The sequence below is a fragment of the Monodelphis domestica genome, chromosome 3, assembly GCF_027887165.1.
Source record: "Monodelphis domestica isolate mMonDom1 chromosome 3, mMonDom1.pri, whole genome shotgun sequence".
NCBI lineage: Eukaryota > Metazoa > Chordata > Mammalia > Didelphimorphia > Didelphidae > Monodelphis > Monodelphis domestica.
In genome coordinates, this window is record NC_077229.1 from 275,777,567 (window position 1) to 275,801,967 (window position 24,401).

General features: G+C 37.5%; 1 protein-coding gene across 3 annotated transcripts in view; it reads left to right on the forward strand.

Moving 5' to 3' along the window:
• Positions 1-24,401, forward strand: part of TTC39C (tetratricopeptide repeat domain 39C) — a 110,767-nt gene that overhangs the window by 68,276 nt on the left and 18,090 nt on the right. For all 3 annotated transcript variants that reach the window (XM_001362747.5, XM_007487605.3, XM_056823804.1), the window contains 2 exons: positions 21,093-21,186; positions 23,257-23,364. In XM_001362747.5, coding sequence (XP_001362784.1) covers positions 21,093-21,186; positions 23,257-23,364 — 202 coding nt within the window. The remainder of the gene's footprint in view (positions 1-21,092; positions 21,187-23,256; positions 23,365-24,401) is intronic.

The window sequence follows — 24,401 nt, forward strand, 5'->3', positions numbered from 1 at the left end:
TCTACTCTGCCTTCAAACTTCCCTAATTTTGCTGAGGATACCACTGTCTCTAGGTACCCAGGTTCCCAATGTGAGAGTCATTTTCAGCTTTTATCCACTGTTGAATTGTGTCATTCGACCTTGATATTATATATTGCAATAAAGCAGCATGTTTAAAATGCCAACTATAGGACAAGTAACTATGCTAAATATAGTATTACAAAGGCAAAAATACATTCCATTCTATTCTGTCAGGGGAAATAACCATAGACAAGGTACAAATAAGTGCAAATTATATGCAAATGAATTACAAAATAATTCTTAGGTACTTTTCAGCTAAACAGATCAGGAAAAAGAGGTGACCCTTGAGCCAAACTTTTTTCTTTTAAACACAATGTTGAATTCAAAGAAGAGCACTCTCCATAACAGAGATCCACAGTTTCATGTACAATCCTTTAAAAAAAAAACCAATTCTACTGTGTATGTTGAAATGTTCGATCTATTTGGTGTTTAATTTTAGAATAAAAATATAAATAACAAAATTTAATGAAATGATAAGTTCAGAAAAAAATTTTTTTCTTTTTAAAAAGCTTTTCCTAGTTATGTATAAAACCAATTCCCAACATTCTGTCCTTTAAATGCTAAGTTCCAAATTCTCTCTTCCCCTTCATTGAGAACACAAGCAACTTGATACATGTTATACATGTGCAGTCATTAAAAACAGCCATGTTATGTAAGAAAACACAAACCAGAAAAGAAAAGAAAAGAAAAGAAAAGAAAAGAAAAGAAAAGAAAAGAAAAGAAAAGAAAAAAAAATAAAGCAAAATATAATACCCTTTGATCTACATTCAGACTCCATCAGTTCTTTTTCTGCAGGGGATAACATTTTTCTTCTTAAGTACTTCAGAATTGAGAGAGAGAATAGCCAAGTCACAGTTGATCATCTTGCATTATTCCTGTTATTTTGTAAATTGTTCTCCTGGTTCTACTTACTTTACTTTGTATCAGTTCACATTACTCTTTCCAGGTTTTTCTGAAATCATTCTGTTCATCATTTCTTATGACACAATAGTATTTCATACCAATCATACTCCACAGCTTATTCAGCCATTCCCCAATTGATGAGCATTCCCTCAATTTCCAGATCTTTGCCACTACAAAAAGAACTGCTATAAATATTTTTGTATACATAGGTCCTTTTTTTGAGCTGAGCTTTTGTGAGGAGATAAAGAAGAAATACATTCCTGTCATAAGAGACTGCCTCTTTTCACTCACTCTACCTCTACCCTAGTTCAGACCCATATCACTTCTCTACTAGAAAATGACAATAGTCTCCTAATCCTCCTCTATAATTAGTTTTTCCCCTTGCTGGTTTATCTTCTATATAACTTTCAAATCAATATTCTTTTTTATTATCATGCAAAACACACTTCCATTTTGGTCATTGCTGTAACAGCAAATTCACACATAAGCAAAACCACCAAATAAAACCACAAATACACTGATATGGAAGACAACTCCATCAGTTCTTTCTCTGGAGGTGGACAGAATTCCCAATCATAGGTCCTTCAGAATTTTCCCAGATCTTTGCATTGCTGAGAAAAGTCAAGTTTTCACAGTCAATCATTGGACAGTATTGCTGTCACTGTGTACAATGTTCTCCTGATTCTACTTATTTCCTGCATCAGTTCATGCAGATATTTCTAACCATGTCACTTTTTTGCTCAAGAAACTTGAAGCAGTTCCCTGTTAACTCTAGGATAAAATGCAGAGCCCTCCATTTGTCATTTAAAGTCCTTTGCAGTCTTTCTTCAAGCTTCCTTTCCAACTGATTTGACATTATTTTTCTCACCTTCATGCATCCTCCATTACAACCAGTCTAAATTAGTTACTGTTCTTCATATGTGTCATTCCATTACTTACCTCTTCATCTTTGCTCAGTGTATCTCTTGTCCCTGGAATGTGCCCCCACCTTGCCTTGTCTCTTGGGATCTCTAGCTTCCTTCAGTCTCAGCTCAATTGAATCATTTTGTGACCCACATCCTAGTTGTTGGCTTTATCTCCTCATGAATTACTTAATAGTATTTGGGGTTTATATCTTATATTTACTTATTTGAGTATATGTTGTTTCTCTCCAGTAGGGGAAACTGAAAGCTTCTTAAGGGCAAGGATTGTTTTATTTTTGTCTATGTCTGCTTGTCCTCTGACATAATGCCTTGCACATGGTAATAGTTCTATAAATGCTTGGAGAATTCCTCACCATTTCAAGGTTGCTTAGGAAAGAGCTTTATTTAGATCCTACAAATTCTTCATTATTAGAAGATAATGACACTGCCTGGGGAGGCCCATATATATTGTCCCTGCTACTGGGTTGGCTGAGACTGATGGATCTTTTGAGTTTGGGGATTCTGAGATCACTAGGATTAAAGATGTTCTTTCTTAGTCTAGTATTAATATGGTGAACCCCCAGGAGCAAGGAGTCACCAAGCTCCCCAAGTTGGGGCAAACTGTCCCAGGACAAAAAATAAAGAGCTTCTGTGCTGATCAGCAGTGAGATTGGGCGTATTAGTGGCCACTATACCTCCTACCTGGGTGAGATGTGGAGACACAGTCTCAACAAAAGATGATGATAACTTCTGACTTGACATAGACCAAAACTTTTTTCAGCCTCTAATGTTTTAATTTGAACATAATTTCTTACCCAACCAGGATTAGAAATGACAGCTTAAATATTATGAGATTGTAGGTCCTGTATTATGAAATTGATGCCTGCATGAAGAGACAACTTTCCCATGAGATTTTTCCTGTAATAACATGTCATTGTGAATAATATTCTGCTCCAGAGGTTGAATCATCCAGGTAGATGGTAAAAATATTTCCCTTCATTAACTCTATTCTCTCAGAGGGAGCTTTGTACTTGGCCAGCAATAGAATAGCTTGCCTGGGTAAGTCTATGACTTTAAAATCATCTTTCACTAAAGATAGAGTTTATCGAACTAGTCAGAAGAATTATTCTGGCTATTCATTCGTTAATTTTTATTCTGGAAGCTACAGGAAAATGTGTGGTGCCATTTAAGCCCTGGGACAGTTGACAATCTCCATTCATCAGAAAGATCATAATGTGTGAACCTGCAGACTGAGCTTATGTAAAAACTGTTATCCCTCCTTATTCTTCTTAAATCTAGGGGAGTCTGATTCACTCATATCTGACACACTCACCTGCACCCATAATAGTGGCTAATTTTTATCAGAATTGAAAGACATGTTCAAGGGAACTCAGAAATAAATTTTTAGGAAAGTATCACACAATACTTTGGTACCGTCATTTTTGTTGTTGTTGTTGTTGTTGTTGTTGTTTTAGTTTTTCACGATTTAATTTTTCCACTGACTTTTATTAGCCTTCTACTATCACTATTTCAAAACCTTGGAACAAGAAAGCTTCTGGTCTGAAAATATGCATAACTCAGTTTCTGCATTGACTCATTAAAAAAAATTGCTGTTTCATTGAGTATTGGTCTAGAACTGTGGATTCATTCTGGTTTTTTTTTAAGCCAACAAGAATTCATAAAGAATTTGACATATTTTCTCTGAACTAAATGGGTATAATACTATAACAACAATAGTAACTAACATTTATATAGCACTTAAAAGTGTGTAAAACACTTTATAAATATCTCATTTTATCCTTACATCATCCTTTGGGAGGTAGGTGCTACTATTATCCCCATTTTATTAATGAGGAAACCGAGACAAGGGTTAAGGGACTTGTCTGTGGTCACACAACTACTAGTATGTGTCTGAAGATCTTCCTGATTCCTGGTCCAGTACTCTATCCACTGTTCCACCTAGCTGCCTCTTGGCATCCCCTAAATAATATGTCCTTTGTTCTCCTAATTCTTTACTTTTGCCCATACTGTTCTCTATGCTTGAACATGTCTGTGCCCTGGTTCCCCCACCTCACCTGCTCAATTCCACCCTATCTTTTAAAAATCCTCTAGAATAATGTTTCCTTCCCCCTTGGGTCCCATATATAATACTTTATTTGCACATTTCTAGCATATTGTGGTTATATTATGTATTATATTTACCTGTGTTGGTGTCTCCAACAGAGGCCTGTTATCTGCTCCAGTACCTAGCATAGCTCTTTTCTCAAAGAAGAAATTTAACAAGCATATGGGGCATTGAGTTTGTTTTATATGATCCTGCTCCACAGTTTTAGATGATATAGTATGTCTAAAGAATTTTAATAGCTCAGTCCTACTAGCAGATGGATTAATCATATTGTACTCTTTCTATTAGTATTTTACTGTGTACTCTTTTCTTGTCATATAAGGATGAATATCTTTTCTTTTAAGCTTATGCCCTTTTTCTTTTCATCTGGGATTTTTTTTAACAGTTTAGATAGTTGAATAATTTTTCTGGAGTCTTTATTTCCAATATTTACAACTGTTTTACATTGCATTCCGTTTTATTTTTTGTTTTCAGTAGGTAAGAGATACAAGAGAAGGAAATGTGAATTGCATTGTACTTAAAGAAAGCATATTCTTGTGAAACTGCAGAAACCAGAATGGAAAGCATTTGAGGGGAAGATAAACAGAACAGAAACAGGAAAAATATTGTCATTGGAGTATGTTCAGACCACCTGGACAGAATGAAAGAATAGATGAATTCAGGAAAGTAGCACAAAGGCAACCATGATGATGAAAGATTTTGAGTTCATACTATATAGGGATTGGTTGAAGAAACTAGGGATGTTTATGAGTCAGTCAGTAAGAATTTATTAAATGCTTATTATATTTTAGTCAGTTTACCAAGTGCTGGGGATCCAAAAAAAGGCAATAGATAGGTCATTCATTCTCTCTGGGCATTCATAGTCTTGTGGAGGAGACAACATGAAAACAACATATACAAATGTGGTGCAAGATAAGTTAGAGATAACTGGCAAAGAATTCTCATAGAAAGTAGGATTTTAGCTTGTACTTAAAGGAAACCAGGAGGTGCAGATGAGGAGAGAACATTTCAGGGATGGGGGACAGCTGGCAAAAATGCCCAAAATATGGAGATGAAGGGTCGTGTGTGAGAAAATCAAAAATTATGCAGAAATGATAGTCTCTTAAGGAAAAATTTCCTAACAATGAATGTTGTCCAAAAGGTGAATTAAGAGCCTTGGGAGGTAATGAGTTCCTCCACTGGAGTTGTTAAAGCAAAGATATTTAAGATTCTCATTCAGAAGCGGGTTGAATTAGCAAGCCTCCAAGGTCTTTGCCTACTCCCAGATTTCAATCTTATGGTTTTGTTTGACACCCTAGAGATATACTTTATTTTAGAGACCTGTGCTTTTGAGATTTAGTTACATGACATAGTAAAGAGGTTTTTTTTATGCATGTCTACTTGAAGACTTTGGAACTATAGATGACATTTTTGTGTCACTTCATTATAGACTCATTCTTCTAATGTCTAATACTTGTTGAAAATATTGACTCTACTATTTTCAAGAAAGTTATAGCCTTTTGGAACTGTAAGAATCCTCCCAAAGTACTCAGGGACTATTTGTTTACCTCTACAGATACCTTTTTTTTTTGAGTGGGGAGGAGAAGTATGTCTGCTTCCACATTTAGTACTATTCTTGGAAGTTCGGGGTTTCTAAAAGGCAGATCTCCAGATATTTTAAGTTTTACTGTCAGCATATACCCATGAATATATACTATATTCATATATATGTACAGAATTAATTTGGCTATTGGGACGTAAAGCCATGGAGTAGAGTGTCTAGGCATCAGACCAAAGCAAGCTTATAATCATTTTGTGGGAGAAATACTTTTTTTTCAGAAAGACAGAAATTTGCCATTAGATTTATAGATAGCAGTGAAGGGTGACTACCACTGGGTCTTTAAAGACAGAGATAAGTAAATGGACCAGGTCATAAATATGTGGTTTGAGTTTCATCCTTGGTTATTTTTTAAAGTGTTAAGAGACAGATTTGTTTTTGCCATCTTTCTGATTCTTTGCTTTGAAATCTTGTTTCTCTGGTTTGCATGTTTTATTTTTTTCTCTAGTTAATTTTAATAAGCATATGTAGTTTTTCCATATTTCTCTCTGGTAATATACATGACCTCCTTTCTCCCACATAATTTTTCTTTGGTAATGTATTACAGTCCATACACACCCACAGTGCCTCTTTCCATTGCTCTTTGGGTGACTCACAACTTTAATTCTTCAGAAAAATTTATTTCAAAAGTTTACAGCCATAAGATATAAGCCATTGTTCTTATTGGTAAACTGTACATCCAGAAAAGAAGATGGAACAGTCATGTGGGGAAAATGAAGTTTAACCAATATTTTTCATGTGATGTAAAGAGATTTAGAGAAAAATCCTCTGAACATAAAGTGGACCTTCTCTGGAGGATCTCTAGGGGGAATTCAGCAGAAATCATATAGGTTAAGCAAGGATGCATGGGTTATTGAGTAGAATATCAATGTTGATGACATCCCAGTTCCATTATAATTGAATTATAGTTTGGAAGATGGAGGGAGAAGAGTCATGACATAATGAAATTTTTTTCTTAAAACAAATATATAAAAATTCATATATTCAAATGAGTATTGTAATTCATAATGATTACTTTGGATATTAGTATATTTATTACAGGGATAATTGCTTAACACTTTTGCAACTGCCTTAGTCCTTTGGGTGTGTTTATGTACCTATGAAAAGAGGAATTTGGAGTCCCTTCCAGAATTAATTCTTATATTTTTTTCAACAATATCCTTGATAAAGGCAAATCTGTCTTTGAGGATGGATGAATTTTGGAAGCAGCAAAAAGTCTGTGAGCTAAGTTTGGTGAATAAAGTAGGTGATCAAACAGGATGCTTTTCTTTGGCCAGTGCTTACTTATTTTGTTTTAAAAGTAAAAATAATAAGATTTATTTTTCTTATATGGTTCACATTGGGGCTGAAAACATGTCTAAATCACTATTGATTAGAGAAATGCCCATTAGAACAACTCTCAGGTAACACTTCACACCTTTCAAATTAGCCAATATGGCAGTAAAGTGATACGTATTGGAGGGGATGTGGAAAATTGGGACACTAATGCATTGTTGGTGGAAATGTGAACTGACCCAACCATTCTTGAGAGCAACTGGAGCATATTCCCAGAAGGCTGTAAAACTGTGTATATCCTTTGATCCAGTAATACCACTTCTAGGTCTGTATCCCAAAAAGATTTAAAAAGGGGGGAAAGGACCTACTTGTATAAAAATATTTGTAGTAGCCTTTTTTGTTGTGGCAAAGAATTGGAAATTGAGGAGATGCCCATCAATTGAGAAATGGCTGAGCAAATTATGGTATATAATGATTATAGAATACTATTATACTGTAAGAAATTATAAAAAGGATGATTTCAGAAAGAGCTGGAAAGACCTTCATGAACTGATGCAGAGTGAAAAAGGCAGAATGAGGAGAACGTTGTACACAATAAAAGCAATCTTGTGAGATGGTCAACTAATTGCTCTCAGGAATACAGTGATCCAGGACATTTCTGAAGGACTAATGACAAAGAATGCTATCCACTTCTAGTGATATGACTGTTGGAATCAGAATGCAGATCAAAGTGTACTATTTTCACTTTAGTTCATTTGGGGTTTGATTTTATATGAGTATTCTCTTACAACAATGAACAGCATGGAAATAGGTTTTCATGATAATACATGTATAACCCGGATCAAATTGCTTACCATCTTTGGGAAGGGAGAGAGGAGAGAGACAATTTGGATCATATAAATTCAGAAAACTTATGTGGAAAACTGTTGTTTCATGTAATGGGTAAAATAAAATATCTTTTACAAAAAAGAATCTCTGAATTGTTAGAATACTTTTCAGGGCTTTTCATTCTCCTTTGGTGCTGTGATGTTGTGGAAGTCAGAGAATATTATTTATCATTCAAATAATCCCTTATTACAGTGTCCACCTTTCACCCAACTTTCATCTATGGCTTGAAGAATCTGCAGCACTCAGCGGTAAAACCATCTCAGCAGATGGGCTAAACCAAGGAGAAAGTTACTGACAGGCCTCAAAGCCACTGGTGAGTTAGGAGGATGTCCACCCCAAACATGGGAAGACTTTCTCCAGCATTGTGAATTCGCTGGCAAGTCAAGACATCACCCCATGGTGTCATTGGTCCTCTTTGAAAACAAAGGATGGACGACCACATCAGCAGGGAAGGAGAAATAGCCCTTATGCCCCATTGTCACTTCCAAACTATCTCTCTCTCCCACATTTATTCAGCAACTTCTCCCTTGAGGTTCACACTATTTACATTTATCACTCAATCCAGATCCTGGTGGATGTTATCTGCTGAATCCCCCCCAAGACAGTCTTCTTCCTTCCTCAATAATTTCATTGCTTGGCTTCATAGTCTTTGGCTTCATAGTCTTTCTCTCTGCCCCATCCCCTACTCTCTTATCAGAGGATCTCAGTGTACATATCGATGCTCCTTCAAATGCCCTAAACTGTTGGGTTATCTTCTATTCATCTCACTTGATCTTCTCTTCTAATCCACCTCAGCTACACATGAATATTGTCATAGTCTTGATTTTACCCTCGCAACCAGTATTCTATTTCCTTGTTTGTGAACTCTGTAATTTCTTTATTTAATTACAATTTATCATTTCATCTTTCCCTCTGCCTTATGAGCCTTCACTAAATTGGGAATTTACTCATCCTATTTTCTAATCCCTCCATGTCTCAGATCATTACTGGGCCAGGATTCCTGTACTAGATATGCTCACCTCCCTTCTATATTTGACTCCTTGGTAAGTCAGCTCAACTCTTCATTATCACTTACTCTAAAATCTTGTGCTTCCTTCATTGATCATATATACCATTTGCTATCTTCATTGTTCTTAATCATATGGTTCTCAGTGGAACTAGAGAAAGTCACCAGGATATACTGAGTGGGCCTAAATGCTTGGACCCTGGTACAAATTTATGATACATAAGCTCTCCTAGACTCTCTCTGCAGCAAGATGTAATATAGGGACTAAAAGGGAACAAGGATGATGGAGGGAAAAAGGGTGAAGAGATTGTTCTTCCCCTCTCTTTTGGGGGGAGATAGTCTTGTCTCCTTGAAAGAGGGAGTATGCTTCCTCAGAGAATGGTTTTGGGAGATGGAGGACAAAAACTAGAGGGGAAAGCCTTAGTAAGATGACACAATGCCCCCCTTGAAGTCCAAGCTATTCTTGAGAGGCAAGACACATTCTTTTGCCTCTGGTTTCCTCAAGGACACCAACTGCCAGTTCTTTTCAGGACCTTGGGACTACTTCACAGCCAAGGAAAGATGTATATTCCTTGGGTCTGGTAGTTTTGGATCACTGGGATCCCAGGGTTAACCCCCCCTTTTTGGGGAGAGTTATGACCTTCCCCAAATCTTTAGTCCCCTTTACTATTGTTAGAAACTGGCCCATACCTAAATCTAAAGTAACAGATAATTCATTTGGGTTCAAACAGATAAGGGTATCAGGCAGGGAAAATGGATGAACAGGAAGCCCTACAACTTGCCCCCTCTGGCAAATTGGCCCTCCAAAGTCTTGGGGTTCAAGGCTTCTCCGCCTTAATTCCTCTTCTTGCCAGCTGCCAGTTGGTCCCCACTCCTAAGCTAACTAACTTGAGTACAGGAGTCCAGGGACAGGTAAGGGAGAGAGATGGAGAGTGAGATCTTTGAAAAGGATCTCTGTGGATGGCTCTCTTCAAAGTCCCAGTCCACAATATCCACTGAAGGCTTTTGATTGTAGTTATTTAGAGCTGAGTGAGAGGTATCTAGGGGCTCAGGAAGAGACACAGTTGATCTCCAGAGAGAGACCGGTTTCTTCCCAGCCTAGGAGATCTACTTCTTCCCTTAAACTCCCAACTGGAAGTGAGTGAGTGACCAGTTGAAGTTCTCCAAACTTCTGGTTCCCTCCTGGAACTTTCAGTTTTTTCTTCTTCCTCCTCCCCCACTCTCTCTGCAGCTGATCTCTGTCAGAGACTGCTCTCTTGCTCAAAGTGGATTATTTCTCCTCCTACCTTACAAAGACAGTCCTTTTACATCTCCCTAATTAATTTTGCTAACCTTCTCATAACAGGAACTTTTCCAGACTTTTTCAACCTTCTTCAGGGTTCCTTCAGAGTGCCTCTTTCATCTTCTCAAGTGGAGGACCACATCTCATACTTCACTGCAAAAATTAAGAACATTCCTAATGTAAGGAATACCTCATTTTACAAACTGGCTTCAGCGACTGTCTTCCCCAAATTCTGTTCTTCAGGGGATATCAGCAAATATATTGGAGCTCTCTTGAAGTGTAAGGAGGTTTAAAATAAAAACAAATTTAACCAAGATAACATTAAAGAGATTTTTAAAAAAGAGAAAATATCCATTTTTGAAAAAAAACTTTATTTTTCATTTTGTTTTGTCTGTTTTCTCTATCAACATGGCTAATGTGGAAATGTTTTACATGATTACACAGGTATAGTCTATATCAAATTGCTTGTTTTCTCAAGGAGGGGGGAGGGGAGAGGAGGAAGAAAACTTGGAACTCAAAAAATGTTAACAATGATAAAAATTAGTAAGTGGTAGTGCTAGTTCCATATCCAGTACTTTGTTATTGTACATTCTTATCTGACTCTTCATGACTTCCATATTATATATTATATTTATATTATTTATATATATATATATATATAAGAGTTTTCCTGGCAAATATACCAGAATGATTTATCATTTCCTTCTCTAGTGGATTTCTAAAATTTATTTATTTATTACAAATTACATGTAATAAATTCTCACAGAAGTTTTCCAAAGTTATGTGATCCAAATTATCACCCTCCTTCCTCTCCTTCCCCCCTCCCCCATGAGCTGGTAAGTAATTCAATCTGAGCTATACATGTATTACCTTGCAAAACATATTTCCACATTATTCATTTTAATTAATGAGTAATCTTCAAAAACCAAAACCCCAAAACATGTACCCAAATTAGTGATAAATTGTATGCTTTCATCTGTATTCCTACTCTGACAGTTCTTTCTCTGAAGATAGACAGCATTCTTTTTCATAAATCCCTCAGACTTCTCTAGTGGATTAAGGAAAAGATAGTTAAGGGACTTGCCTAGGGTCACACAGATAATATATATCCGAGTCTGCATTTGAACTCTGACTCTAAGCCCAGAATTCTATCCACTGAGCCACCTGGCTGCCTCCAGGATGAACAGGGTTAAGTGACTTACCCAGAGTCATGCAACCAGTAAGTATATGAGGCCAGACCTGAACTCTAGAAGATGAGTCTTCCTAATGACATGCCTGTTCCTGCACAACCTGGCAACCTTCTACAATTCAGTACTATTTCCATTCTCACATTGCTTGGATTCTTCCCTTCCTTCCCCTCTTCCACATCTGCCTTCATACAACCCAACCCAGGTCTCATTTTTCTTCTTGTACTTTCCATCCTCTTATGAGCCGATTCCACTTAGCCTTGCAACTTTTTTCATTAAACCCAAGAGACCAAATAACTCGTTCCCTCCACCGTTTTCCATTAGCTCTTATTTTAAAACAACAAAATGAGCCTTTTTATTCATTATTCTTTGATTCTAAGGGGAGCCAGATTTTGTTCTGAGTAGAACAAGATAGTTCTGTGTTGCTCTGTTCAGCAAATTAGTTATAAAGGTAAAGTGACTAAAAATTAAATTGGAAAAGATTCTGTAAGCATATGGGCAGTTTCATTTGTGGGCACTGGCAAGTGTGGAAGCTGAAATCTCAGATGATTAACCTCTCTGCTGTCCCTGTAACCAAGGCATTTGGTGGCAGAGTATTTCATTGCATCTGTTGAAGGGCAAGCCTTCCTCCTGTAATTGAACAGCTTGCTGTATCAGCATGATGTAATGGTTTTATTTATAGAGGAAGAAAGAGATACAATGAGGGAAATAACTCCCAGAAATCCAGTTCATTGTAGTCTTCTCTCTTCTTACTACATGTGTCCCCTCTTTATTTCAATCAAAGGATGCTGTTTGTTAAAAAGTATGCAGTCAGAGAAAAAAATGAAACGAATCCTTAGGTAGAAGTGACCAAGAACATATTTTTAGTTTCTGTTTGCTAAAAAGAGAAGCTGCGTTCCATGGCTTAATGAATCCTTTTCCTTCTAGCAAACAGAAAGATGACAGTGAACCAGACGTGCTTTAAGTAGACATCTTTGCCTTTTCTGTGTTTTAGCCCTTTCTATGTAGGCTACATAGGTGGAACAGATTTATAGGTCAGTCTTCTCCCATCATTCATACTTCTAAGTATGCTAATTATATGAATAAGAGGATCAGCTTTCATTTATTCTCAAGAGCCCAAATCCCAGGGATGGAGAGGAGATGCATAATCTATTGTTAGAGCCTCCTTGAGAACCACCTTGTTAGGACATTGATGCTGCTGCATAGCACAAACTAGTACAGGGTTACAGGTGAGCCAAGTAGCATTATCCTGGTTGTTACGTCTAAATTAGACATTTTCACTTTCTTTTTGTCCAGTTTGCCATATTTGTTCTTTAGGTATTTTAGACAGTTTAATAAGCAAGACCTTAATAAATGTTAACTTTTTGGCAATGCAACTGAAACAGCTGAAAACAACCACAAAATTCAGACTTCAGGACTGTAGTCGGAGTACTTTGTCACATTATTTGTGTGCTGTGTTCACACCTAGTGTTATGTCTCAGGAAAGAAAGAAGCCCCAGTAATCTCACCCTTAAATACACAGATATACACACATATAAATATGTTTATAGAGTTCTCTTTAATAATAAGTACTAGTCTTTTTAGTAACTTATTAAATAGAAATGGTAACAAACAGTATGCTTACTTTGTAATTATTTTAAAAGTGAATGATTACCTAATATTTCTTCCATTAAATATAATATGGATTCATTTTTAAAACATACATTCTTTACCATGTAAACACATTTTCCATTATGGAACTTAAAATAACCATGCCCAAAAAGTGCTCCATTTTATCAGATAGTTTTTTTGTTGAGATAATCTTATAATTTTTCTTCTCTTTTAAACCCTTACCCATAAATATCATTTCCAAGGCGGAAGAGTGGTAAGGACGAGGCAGCTGTGGGGTTAAGTGATTTGTCTAGAGTCATACATCTTGGAAGTGTCTGAGATCAGATTTGAACCCAGGACCTCCTGTCTTTAGGTCTTACTCTGTTCACTGAGCCATCTGACTACTCTCTTCATATAATTCTTCATAGTGTTTTAATGTACTGAATTGTGTCAGTATTGAAAAAGCATTTACAACATGCCTCCGGCATATATGCCGGGTTCTGGAATAATTATTGGAGTTGCAAAGAGAATAGCAAAACAAGCCCTGCCCTAGAGGAGTGCTTACATTCCAATATCATGCAAAGTAGATACAAGATGACAGCAGTACCAATTGTTGGAGAAACCTGTGAAATTTTCCTGCAGAAGGTGGTGTGGTGCCTGATCTAAATTTTAGAGGAAATTAGAGAATTTCTTTCAAATGAATAAATTGGTTAAAGTTTTGCTTTTCTCTTTACTAGTCCTTATTTAGGAGTTTTGTATCTGTAACTGGTCTCTGACATTCCTTCTGGTATTACCTTTTGGGGGAGATTAAAACCATGTAGATTATTTTACCATCATTTTTAATATTTTGGGAAACTTTACAGAAGGACAACTATGGTAGAATCATCAGAACTGGTAATTGTTGGCTTGTGAGGAAAACACCTTGAAAACCTTTGAATACTGTATAAATGTATGATTTGTTAATATTCTTTACTTTCTAAGGATTTTATATATGTGATTTCTCTAATGACCCTTATGTGTCTTACCAGATTGGAATGGCAAATATCTCTTCTTTGTCTCCCTCAAACAGTTTTTCTAATGTCATATTAAAATTGAACTCTTTCTTGATTATCTGTATTTCTCTTACTGTTGACTTTTGTTAACTAAATCTTCAAATCTCTCTTTGGAATGTAATAGATAAAAGCTTTGGGAGCTTGATTTCTCCCATTCTCATCTTGTCGCAGAAACTTGGCAGGCTATAATCTTTATATGAAATTCTATGTCAAGTTGTTATTAAAACACTGTCCACCAGGGCAACTAGGTAGCACAGTCGATAGAGCACCAGGTCTGGAGTTGTGAGGATCTGGGTTCATAGATGGCTTGTGTGACCTTGGGCAAGTCACTTAATCTCCATTGGCTAGCCCTTACAGCTTTTCTGTTTTAGTACTGATACTAGAGATAGAAGGCACTATTTTTTTTAAAACTTTACCCCCACTGCTAGCCGTACCTCTCCTCTGCCTTTCTTTCTAACTTTGTTTCTTTATATCAGTAACAACCAGAGTGTTTTAACAAAAGGAGCATTAGAGTTGGATATAGGTTATAGCCCAGGCTTTAATTTTTAATATCCAGATGACTGTGAACTAGTCACTTAACCTCTGAAGCTCAGTGTTTTCCTCCTGTAAGCAGGAATGATCTCATACTTGTCCCATTCACTCTATAAGAGCCTTGTGAGCAAAGTGCTTTACAAGCTATGAATGCTCCATCCCCCTGAGCTCTCAACTGACCCCTTGTGTCTCCAATGGCTGTGGCTTTCCTTTTCCCCTGTTTTCATCACCTTCTCATAGAGATTTCTGCTGCTGAGGGCCTGTGGCCAGATTGCCCCAAGCCCTCTAATTCTTGAAGTTTAGACTAACTGTGGGACCTTGGGTTGACCGCTCTCTACATCTCCTCCTAGGTCCAATATCCTGTGAATCTGTCCTCTTTCTAACTTTCAAAAGGAAGGTCCGCTTGGCTAGATCCTGTAGAATGGCATTTCCTTCTGCTTTTTCTTAGCTCTGGCAGTTTCTCCCTGGTTTTTCTCCTCTTCAAAAGCTGAGGGATAGAGGACCTCTTGGAAATGATCCTCATTCCTAAAACTTAAATATTCCTTCAGTTTTTTTCTTGGTACCCTAGAGCTCAAATCCAGTCCAGACATTTCCTAGTTGTGTGACCCTGAGCAAATCACTTAACCTCTGACTGGCTGACAAAAAAGGATTCACTGGAAAAGGAAATGGCAAACCACTCCAGAATCCTTGCCAAGAAAATCCTCAGGTAGCCATGGTTCAGCGGGTCAGGGACACAACTGAACGCATGAACAGCAAGGACTGTTATTGGCAGATTGCATTTCTTTCATCAGTTTTCTAGGTTTGACAGCTTTTTTTGAATTATCATCTGCATCATTTGGCTATGATTTTTGGATTGCTAAGCAACTGGCTTCTGTGAAACAGATTCTTAATTTCTTTGACTCAGTTCTTCTATTCCTAAGTTTCCATTGCAATCCTCAGTTTCTTTATAGAACTTGTTTTTAAAAACACACAGTTCTCTACAAATGTAGTCCTGTCTTTCCATAGGCATCTTCCCCTTAGGAAGACTTCTATTCTTCCATAATGTTGTTGAAAATTTTGGTCATTTCATTTGTACTTGGCTTTTAGCTGCCATGAAATTGTTTGGGGCTTGTTATCCTTCCCCGTTGCTTATAATTGTTAGTTGGACCTTTCCTTAATTAGGGTTTACTTCAACAAAATCTGATATATTAAGTACTTGACACTGGCCCAGCCACTCATTTGACACCTGGCATAGTCATTTTGTATTGTTAATTAGGATTAGGGTTGGTTGTTTGGTTAATTAACTTGTGGTATGCATATCTATCTTCCTGTTCAGTCGTTTAGATCACGTCTGACTCTTCTCAGTTGGAGTGTTCCTAGCCAGGGCTCTGGAGGGCTTTGCCATTTCCTTCTCCAGCTGCAAATGGCAAAAGGAATATGAAAGGCCTGATGGTGAGAAGGTATCTGTGGGATGGCCAGGCCTGCCATGATGGCAAATTAAACCTCTGGAACTGGTTTGACCAGCTGGATCCGGAGATCAAAGAGTCTTGGCGCAAAGCGCATTCTGCAGCAGCGCCCCGTCTTTCAGGATCCAGGCTAAGAACGTGGCTTTGGAGAGAGACATCTTACCGTCTTGTTCCCATTGGGAAGCAGGAGCCGCTCGGGGCCTCCGTGGATAGAGTTCTAGGCTAGAGGGGAGGTCCTGGGCTCACACGTGGCCTTTTGTGGCCCAGTCACTTCACCCCCATTGCTAGCCGTACCTCTCCTCTGCCTTGCCGCACAGTATCACAGCCCAGTCTGGAATACAGTACACAGTATTACAGGTAAGAGTTTAAAAAAAGCAGCAGCGCCCTGAGCCCCGTGCTGACATGCCAGGTCAAAGAGGTCTGAGGTGACGTGCCCTGTGCTGCTGGCCGCTGCCATCTGCGGCACGCCCTGTAAGCCCCTCTTGTAAACTTTGGGCTCGGCGGCCCCGAGCCTCCTTCTCGCCTTAAATCTCGGCGCCTGCGGTCTCCTGAGGGAGCCCCCGTGCAGGCAGACTCTGGGAAACAAGGTCTGCACAGGACAGAGCGGGCCCTGGCACTGAGAGTCTTTGTCGGACCCAAAGCCAGCCAAGGGAATGGACCGTGAGGGATGACGAGGGGGAGCAGTCTGGTGTGGCCAGAAGGCCAGGAGGGGCGAGCTCGCCAGGGCCCTTGAGAGCCGAACAGCGCTCTGTGTTTGCTCCTGGAGGCCATGGGGAGCTCCTGGACTTTACTGAGTAGGAGGGTTGGTGGCCGGACTTGAGCTCTAGAGAGATCCCTTAGAGGCTGAATGGATGACGGATTGGAATGGAGAGAGACTCCAGGCCAGCCGGGTGATGGTGGTGTCCGAGGACGAAAGCGGGCAGACCCAAGAGATGGTGCAAAGCTGAAATCAACAGGCCTTGGATCTCCATCGGCACGAGGTGAGAGAGTGTGAGGAAAGTGGGATGGCCCGTCTCTGGCAAGCCCAGGGGACGGAGAAGATGGTGTGGCTCTCTAATAATGAGTAGAAGGGCCATAAAAAGGGCATACTGTTTGACTGGGCAATACCGCTGCTAGGTTTGTATCCCAAGAGAGATCAACGGAAAAGGACCCACGTGTGAAAAAATATTTGTTGTTCAGGCGTTTTTCAGCCATGCTGGACTCTTGGTGACCCCATTTGGAGTTTTCTTGGCAAAGACACTGTAGTATTCTGCTATTCCTTCTCCAGCTCATTTTACGGAGGAGGAAACTGAGGCAAACAGGAGTAAATGACTTTCCCAGCAATGCACAGATAAGACATGTCTGCGGCCAGATTTGAGTTCAGGAAGATGTCTCCCTGACTCCAAGCTCAGCACCCTAACCACTGTGCCGTTTTGCTGCCCTACAAAAACATAGCCGTTCTTTTTGTGGTGGCAAAGAATTAGAAGTTAATGGGATGCCCTTCAGTTGGGGAATGGCTGAACAGACTATGGTATATGCTTGTGATGGAACACAATAGTGTAAGAAATGTTTTCAGAAAAACCTGGGAAGGGTTATATGAACTGATGCAAAGTGAAGTGAGCAGAACCAGGAGAACATTGTGTATCATATCCTAACAATATTGTAATAACGATCATCTGTGAAAGACTGAGCTACTCTAATCAATGCAACGGTCCAGGTCAGTTTTAAAGGACCTGTATTGAAAATATACTACCCAAAACTGATGAACTTTGAGAGGAAATTAAAGCATTCTTAATATTAATCTTTTTTCTTTCTTTCTCTCAACATGGCTAATGTTTTTCGTGATTGCACAGGTATAATAAGTATCATATTTCTTGTTTCCTCAATGGCTGAGGAAGGAGGTGGTGATGGGAAAAGAATTTGGAACCGAAAATAAATTAAAAAAAAAATTAAAGAAAATAAGTGACAGAGGTGGGATGACCAAGAGAGTAATCTTTTGGAGGAGACAGAATAGAATGGGATCCCTTGAGAAGGTAGAGAGCTTAGTCTAGGAAGGGAGCAAGACCACCACTGAGCCCAGGGTGAAGGAAAAGATAGTGACAGAAAGCCCCTGAGTAATAGGACATGGGAAGGAGGAGAGAAGAGGGAGCTCTCAGTGAAAAGCCTTCATTTTTTCTGTAAAATCTGAGGCAAGGTTTCTCAGCTGAGAGAATGGGAGGAGAGAGGATATGGGAGGTTTGAGAAAGGATGAAAAGGTCTGGAAGAGATTCCCTGGAGAAGGGGATAGTGAATTGACAAGGGGAATGCAGCTGAATTGTCTCCCTGCAGAGAGGGCCTAGTTGAGATGGCATAGCATAAATTGTCAGAGAACCTAGTCAAAATGGTTGCATGATTTTCCCCATCTTCATTGAGCAGCACTTTAGTAGAAGCTAAAGTGGCAAATGGTGGGAATGATCTAAAACTGACTCTTGGCAGTGTGTAATTGGTGATATGATAAAAGGGGTAGAGATTTGAGAGGACAGTATAGAATTGAATTGGTTTACCAAGAAGTTAAGATGGAGAGAAGAGGGGATAGAGTTTCTGTCTGTTTCTGCTGGCCTTGACTTCTGTAATGTTATGATGATTTCACTCAGAATTAATCTGTTTTGAAGTCCAATAAAGACTTATTCCAGTAAATTTTTGTGGCATGGAGGGGATCCTGGGTTTTTTAAGGTTATGCTACCAAAGCACATTTGAAGAAAAGCCTTGATCATAAACCTGGTGAGGAGATGCATGACCAAAAGGATGATCACAAAACGATGAATTCTTCTGGTCATAGCAATTTAGGAAGAATAAATTCTAAAACATATTCTTTTTGTTTAGTCATTCAGTTGTGTCTGACTATTCAGGACCTTGTGGACCATACTCTTCATGGGGTTTTCTTGGCAAAGATACTGAAGTGATTTGCCATTTCTCTTTCCAACTCATTTTATAGATGAGGAATCAGAGAGAGTTAAGTGACTTCCTAAGGATCACACAGCTAGAAAGCCTCTGTGACCAAATTTGAATTCAGGTCTCCCTGACTCCAGATCCAGTGCTTTATCCACAGAGCCACCTACCTGCCAGCACTAAAACATGTAGGAGTTTCAATTCCTGTCAGTGGAAGATGTATCATGAATGTTAAGGAAGTAATAGATAGTTGGAATTTTAAAATTATTGTTTTAATACCATTTGCTCATTGTTTGTTTTGTTTCCTATTTAAATACAGTACTTGTAGTCAGCCAACCAGTCAGAAAATATTTATTAAGCACCTACTATAAGCCAGGCATCCAAACAAAGGCAAAAGATAGTCCCTGCTCTCAAGGCACTCAGAGGCTAACAGGATCAGCAACACACAAAAACTATGTAGAAACATGAAATGCTCTTTGGCTCAGCAACACCACTAATTTCATATGGGATAAATAGGAGATACAGAGGGGGGAATTAGGCAAGGCTTCCTGCAAAATGGGATTTTAGCTAAGGCTTAAAGGAAACCAGGAAGTGGAGATGAGGAGGGAGAATAATGGGGACGGCCAGAGAAAATGTCCAGAGTCTGGGGGATGGAATGTGTTGTATGAGGAACAAGTGAGGAGGCCAGTGTCACTGAGATCTCAGAGTTCACATAAAAAAGTATGGCATAAAAAAGAACTTTTTTAGTATAAAAGGAAAACAAGTTTACTTTTTCTCTTGATAATCAGTACTTTGATGGATCTGTAGCCTTGAAGGGGGAGAGGCAGTATGGTGGAAAGATATTTGGAGTCAAAGATCCTGAATTTGTATCTTGGCTTTGCTATTTATTTACTATCCATGTGACTTTGGACAGTTCACTTTATCTCTTTAGGCTTCAGTTTCCTCATATGTAAAATGAAGGAATTGGACTAGATCAAACAGCTCTTAACTTTTTTTGTATCATGGAACCCCTTTGGCAGTCTGCTAAAGCCTGTGGATCTTTTCTCAGAATGATTCCAAAGGAAAACTGGTAAATACGCTGAAATACAGATATAAAAATATTCTTTAAAACAAGTTCATGGATCCCAAATTTTAAAGAACCCCCCCCCCCCCGCCCCAGACTAGTGGACTCTGATGTGCCTTTTCAGCTCTTTCTTTATAATTCTATTTTTATTAGTGCATGTCCTTCCTTCATAGGAGACTCAACCTTATACCTTATCCTGTGTCATTTTTGTTCAAGTATTTCTATAGGTCTTCCACAGAAGATTATTTAGTGTCTTGGGAGACATCTTTTGTTTATTTTGAATATTTCATGAATACTACTACAAGACTTGGACCAGGGATTTTTCCTTCTCTCACACTAGTAATAGCTACATGGGGCTTTAAGGTTTGCAAAGTTCCTTACATGTTATTTTATTCTTTTCCTCATTATAACTCTGGAGGTAAGATTTTTATCCTCCTTTTATAGATGAGGAAATTGAGGCAGATAACGGTTAAATGACTTGCTCAGGATCACACAGTATCTGAAGCCAGATTTGAACTCAAGTCTTTACTGACTCTAGGTTGTACTACCTAGCTGCCTACATTACTAGTATACCTCTTTTCCACAATTTTTTTTAACCTTTACCTTCTGTCTTAGAGTTAATACTAAGTATTAGTTCTAAAGCAGACTTTTGGGACCATCGAAAGTGCCACCCAGTTTCCCAAATGAAATGCAGCCCAGCTTATTTTCTCTCTGCAATCTGTTCAGTATACATGTGCTAATGGACCATCCACCATCCAGTGGTATCATAATCTGAACAATAGACTCATCCACTTCATTTTTCATATTCATATTGGTAGCTCAGTCCTTTGTGAATGGCTGTAGCACTCAATGATGAGATCTCATGGTAGTCTAAGGCTTGATGGAATCAACAGAATTGTCTTCCACTGCAGGAACTTCTGGAGAACCTCACTATGTCTAGGATAACCCCTCTTATTTGGCTTTTGTGCTGGGCAGCCTCCATGACAATAGCAGACTCCTGTAATTGATAAACATGAGTGAGTGCCCTAAAAACTGAAGAAATGGGAATATTCTAGTAAGGATATACTTAATGGAGAATTAGGACTGGAATTAGGTTCTGAAATATATACAGGATTTAGATAGATACTGGAGAAAACATTTCACAGTTACACTTTTCAGTAGTTCATGAATAGTAACTATGATATTTTACATTATGATGATATCAATTGCAGCTACAATTTTAGATAATAGAAGTTAATTCAATTTTGTGGCTTTTGTCTTTCTTTTTTTCCCCTCTTAGTGTCAGATCAACAGTGCCTTGACTTCTTTTCATACAGCTCTGGAACTTGCAATAGATCAGCGAGAAATTCAGCATGTCTGTCTCTATGAAATTGGTAAATATAAATGTCATGCCTCTTACTACCATAGTAACTACCTCTGTTGATGTCTGCCTCATCCTTAGTGCATTTCAAGACATACATGTTTTTAAAAGGGTTCTATTTTATCTGATAATAAAGACTAGAGCTAGCAGAGGATGTAATAATAATAATCTGCTGTTCTCTCTTGACTTCATATCACTACCCTAAGATGATGTTATTTTACTTTGAAAGGTCATGGGAAAGCATTAGGATGAATATTAAAATAAAAATCTAATTACTCAAGGTTCCCTTAAAATATCTACTTCATTGAGCTGTTTATGAGCATTGCATCCTCCTTCTCTGCCCTTTTTTGCCTAGGGTACTTTGTAGTTGGTGTGACATAAAAAAAAGAATATTTGTTTTGCATGACTTCACATGTATAATGGGTATCATATTACTTTCCTTCTCAGCGGGAACAGGAAGGTCTTAAGGGAGGGAGAAAATTTGAAACTCAATTTAAAAAAATGAATGCTAAAAATAAAACAAAAATGGGAAAGATTTCAAATTGATTAAAATACTAAACAAAATTAAAACACTTGTCCACTCCATTATATAATTCCTTATCCAAACACAGGTACTTATCAGCAGAAAAATAACAAAGCAAACAAATCTTTCAACACTTTAACTTAGTCCTTTCAATTAAAGGTCAATGTTTCTCAATAAGATACTTCTAATTAAGAGGAAAAAAATGCTTTGATGTGGCCTTTTAGTCACTGTTTTCCTAGAAGCCCTCATTGATCTGCTTTAGCACATCTTTCTTTGTGTAGCTACTTCATCATTCCTGAGGTGCAGGTTCAAATGATTTCTTGCTTGTGATTAAAAACCAAATTGAGGGTAACCCAGATACTCAAAATTACTCAGTAATTGATATTTAATTTTGAAATAGCCTTGTAATAACAGCAAGAAATTATTAAATATGGTCATAAAATATTTTAATGTCATCTGCAGTTTTCTGAAATTTAATGGCCATAAAGTAGCACTTAAATGTGTCTCAATGAAATGGAAGGAAGTGATACTTTATCTTTTTTTCTTCTATTCAAATTTTTTTGGATCTAGATCATGACTTTGGAGTAACTAACATAAATTAAAATCTCATTGTGCTGTCAGAATTTGGGAATAATTAATGACTTAAGACTGTTACAAAATACATAAGCTTCATATCAGAAGCCAATGTCCTGAGACTGGATTCTATAAGAACTAAAATGCCAAACAAGCCTTTTTATTTGAAGATCCCTAACAATTCCTGTAGCTAACTATTAGGAATAAAATTCCTTTTCTTTGTCTTATTATTGGCACAACAGATGTTAATTCTTTTCTGGACATTCTAATGGGCAGTAATTGAATTGGGAAATGAGATCCTTTATTAGCTCCAGAACTGACTTATTTAAAAAAATTAAAGAAGAGACATTACTTTGCATCTGTTTTTCCATCATTTAAAAAAGTTCTTCCTGATCATTCTGTTTCACATGACAATTGAGAATTCATGCAATGAATCAGAAAACTATTTTAAACATTTTTGGAATTCAAACTCTCTTCAAAGAGGTAGTAGTGACAGTGTTTGAAAGCCTGCTTTAGTTCATTGGATTAAATGCTATTAATATGAACATGAGGACATAAATATTAGCATATACATTTGCTTTTATAGTCTTCTGTTCATATTAATAGGAAACAACTTATTTATAGTGAATCGTTTACATTTTACAACTCTATGAACATACGCATGTATATTTTTACTTTTACTATTGGATTAATGCAAATCTGACAGCTAGATAAGGCAAACTGCTGTGTTTCCTAGAAATCTTTAAATTGTTCCCTACTGTACATGATTTAATCTTGAAATCAGGAAGTACTTTGGCTTATTTATAGCTTCAATATTAGATTTTTTTCTGGGGATAAAGAAGTTTGTCTAGAACTTCCCAGATGTACAGTCATGATGGCTGAAGACAGAAACAAGATCAGCTGTTGAGAATTCCATAGTTAATACAAAAGCTGACTCTATACAACTTATTACTTTTCAGTAATCACTTAAAAATACTTCTTTTGCAGGTTGGTGCAGTATGATAGAACTAAACTTTAAGGATGCTTTCAATTCCTTTGAAAGGCTCAAAAATGAGTCCAGGTGGTCTCAGTGCTATTACGCATATTTAACTGCAGGTAAGTGAGTGTGGCTCTTTTCTCTGGTCTGAATGAGTAATTCAGTATTGTATAGCTTTACAAATGAGCATAATTAGAGAATTGCTGCCTCCTAGTGGAGGAAAAGTCACAGCATAGCAAATGATCTATTATCTGACACACGTTTATATTACTATAATTTCAAATTAGAAGGGATCCTAAGAGATAATCTTTTCTTCTGAACGTTTTCAGCAAATCATTCCAGAGAAATGTCACAAATGTGGTTTAATAAAAATAATATGGTTTAAAAATTGAATTGCTTTATATGCTGTCCACTTACTAACAATGAGCTGTTCTGTATATTTATCATTTGACATCAAAATTATGAAGGTTCATTATTAACTCACACAGGAGTTCAAGATTAGTTTTAACATTGCTTTCAAACATTTCCTTCTGTAGTATATTTGACTTCTTCCTTTCCATCCTGCCATAGTGAAATATAGTTAATTATGAGATAGAGTTTTGTATATTCTGCCCATCTTAATATATAGACAATCTCCCATCAACCTTGTTGGGAGGACATTATTCCTTTATGAAGTTCCAGTTCATTTTGGGGTTTATGTTTCCTTATTTTTATCTTAAAAGCACAATAATTTTTATGTACTATCAACTCATGCTTGCAAACTATTGACTTGCTATTGATTGGTTGATATGATACACAGCTTAAAGCAATATTCAGAATTTGCAGGAATCAGAGAAGAAAATTAATCATCAAGTAATTATTTTAGTGCAGCATATTTAAGGGTTGGAGATAAACCTTGTTAGAAATTAAATGAGCTAGGATTGTTTATCTAAGAGAAAGGAAGGCTATAGGGTAAACTGATAATTTTAAAATTATTCCTAGACCCTCATAATGTATGAAAACCATTACCATCTTCACAGAGCATAAAAAGGAAATAAACTCAAAATGCAGTTTGTTTGTGTTTGACAATAGGATATTCCTTGAGCAAATATTTATTTTTATGCCTCATAAGCCGGTCCAACACTACAAGAATCAGACATATCAAGGCCAGGCCCAC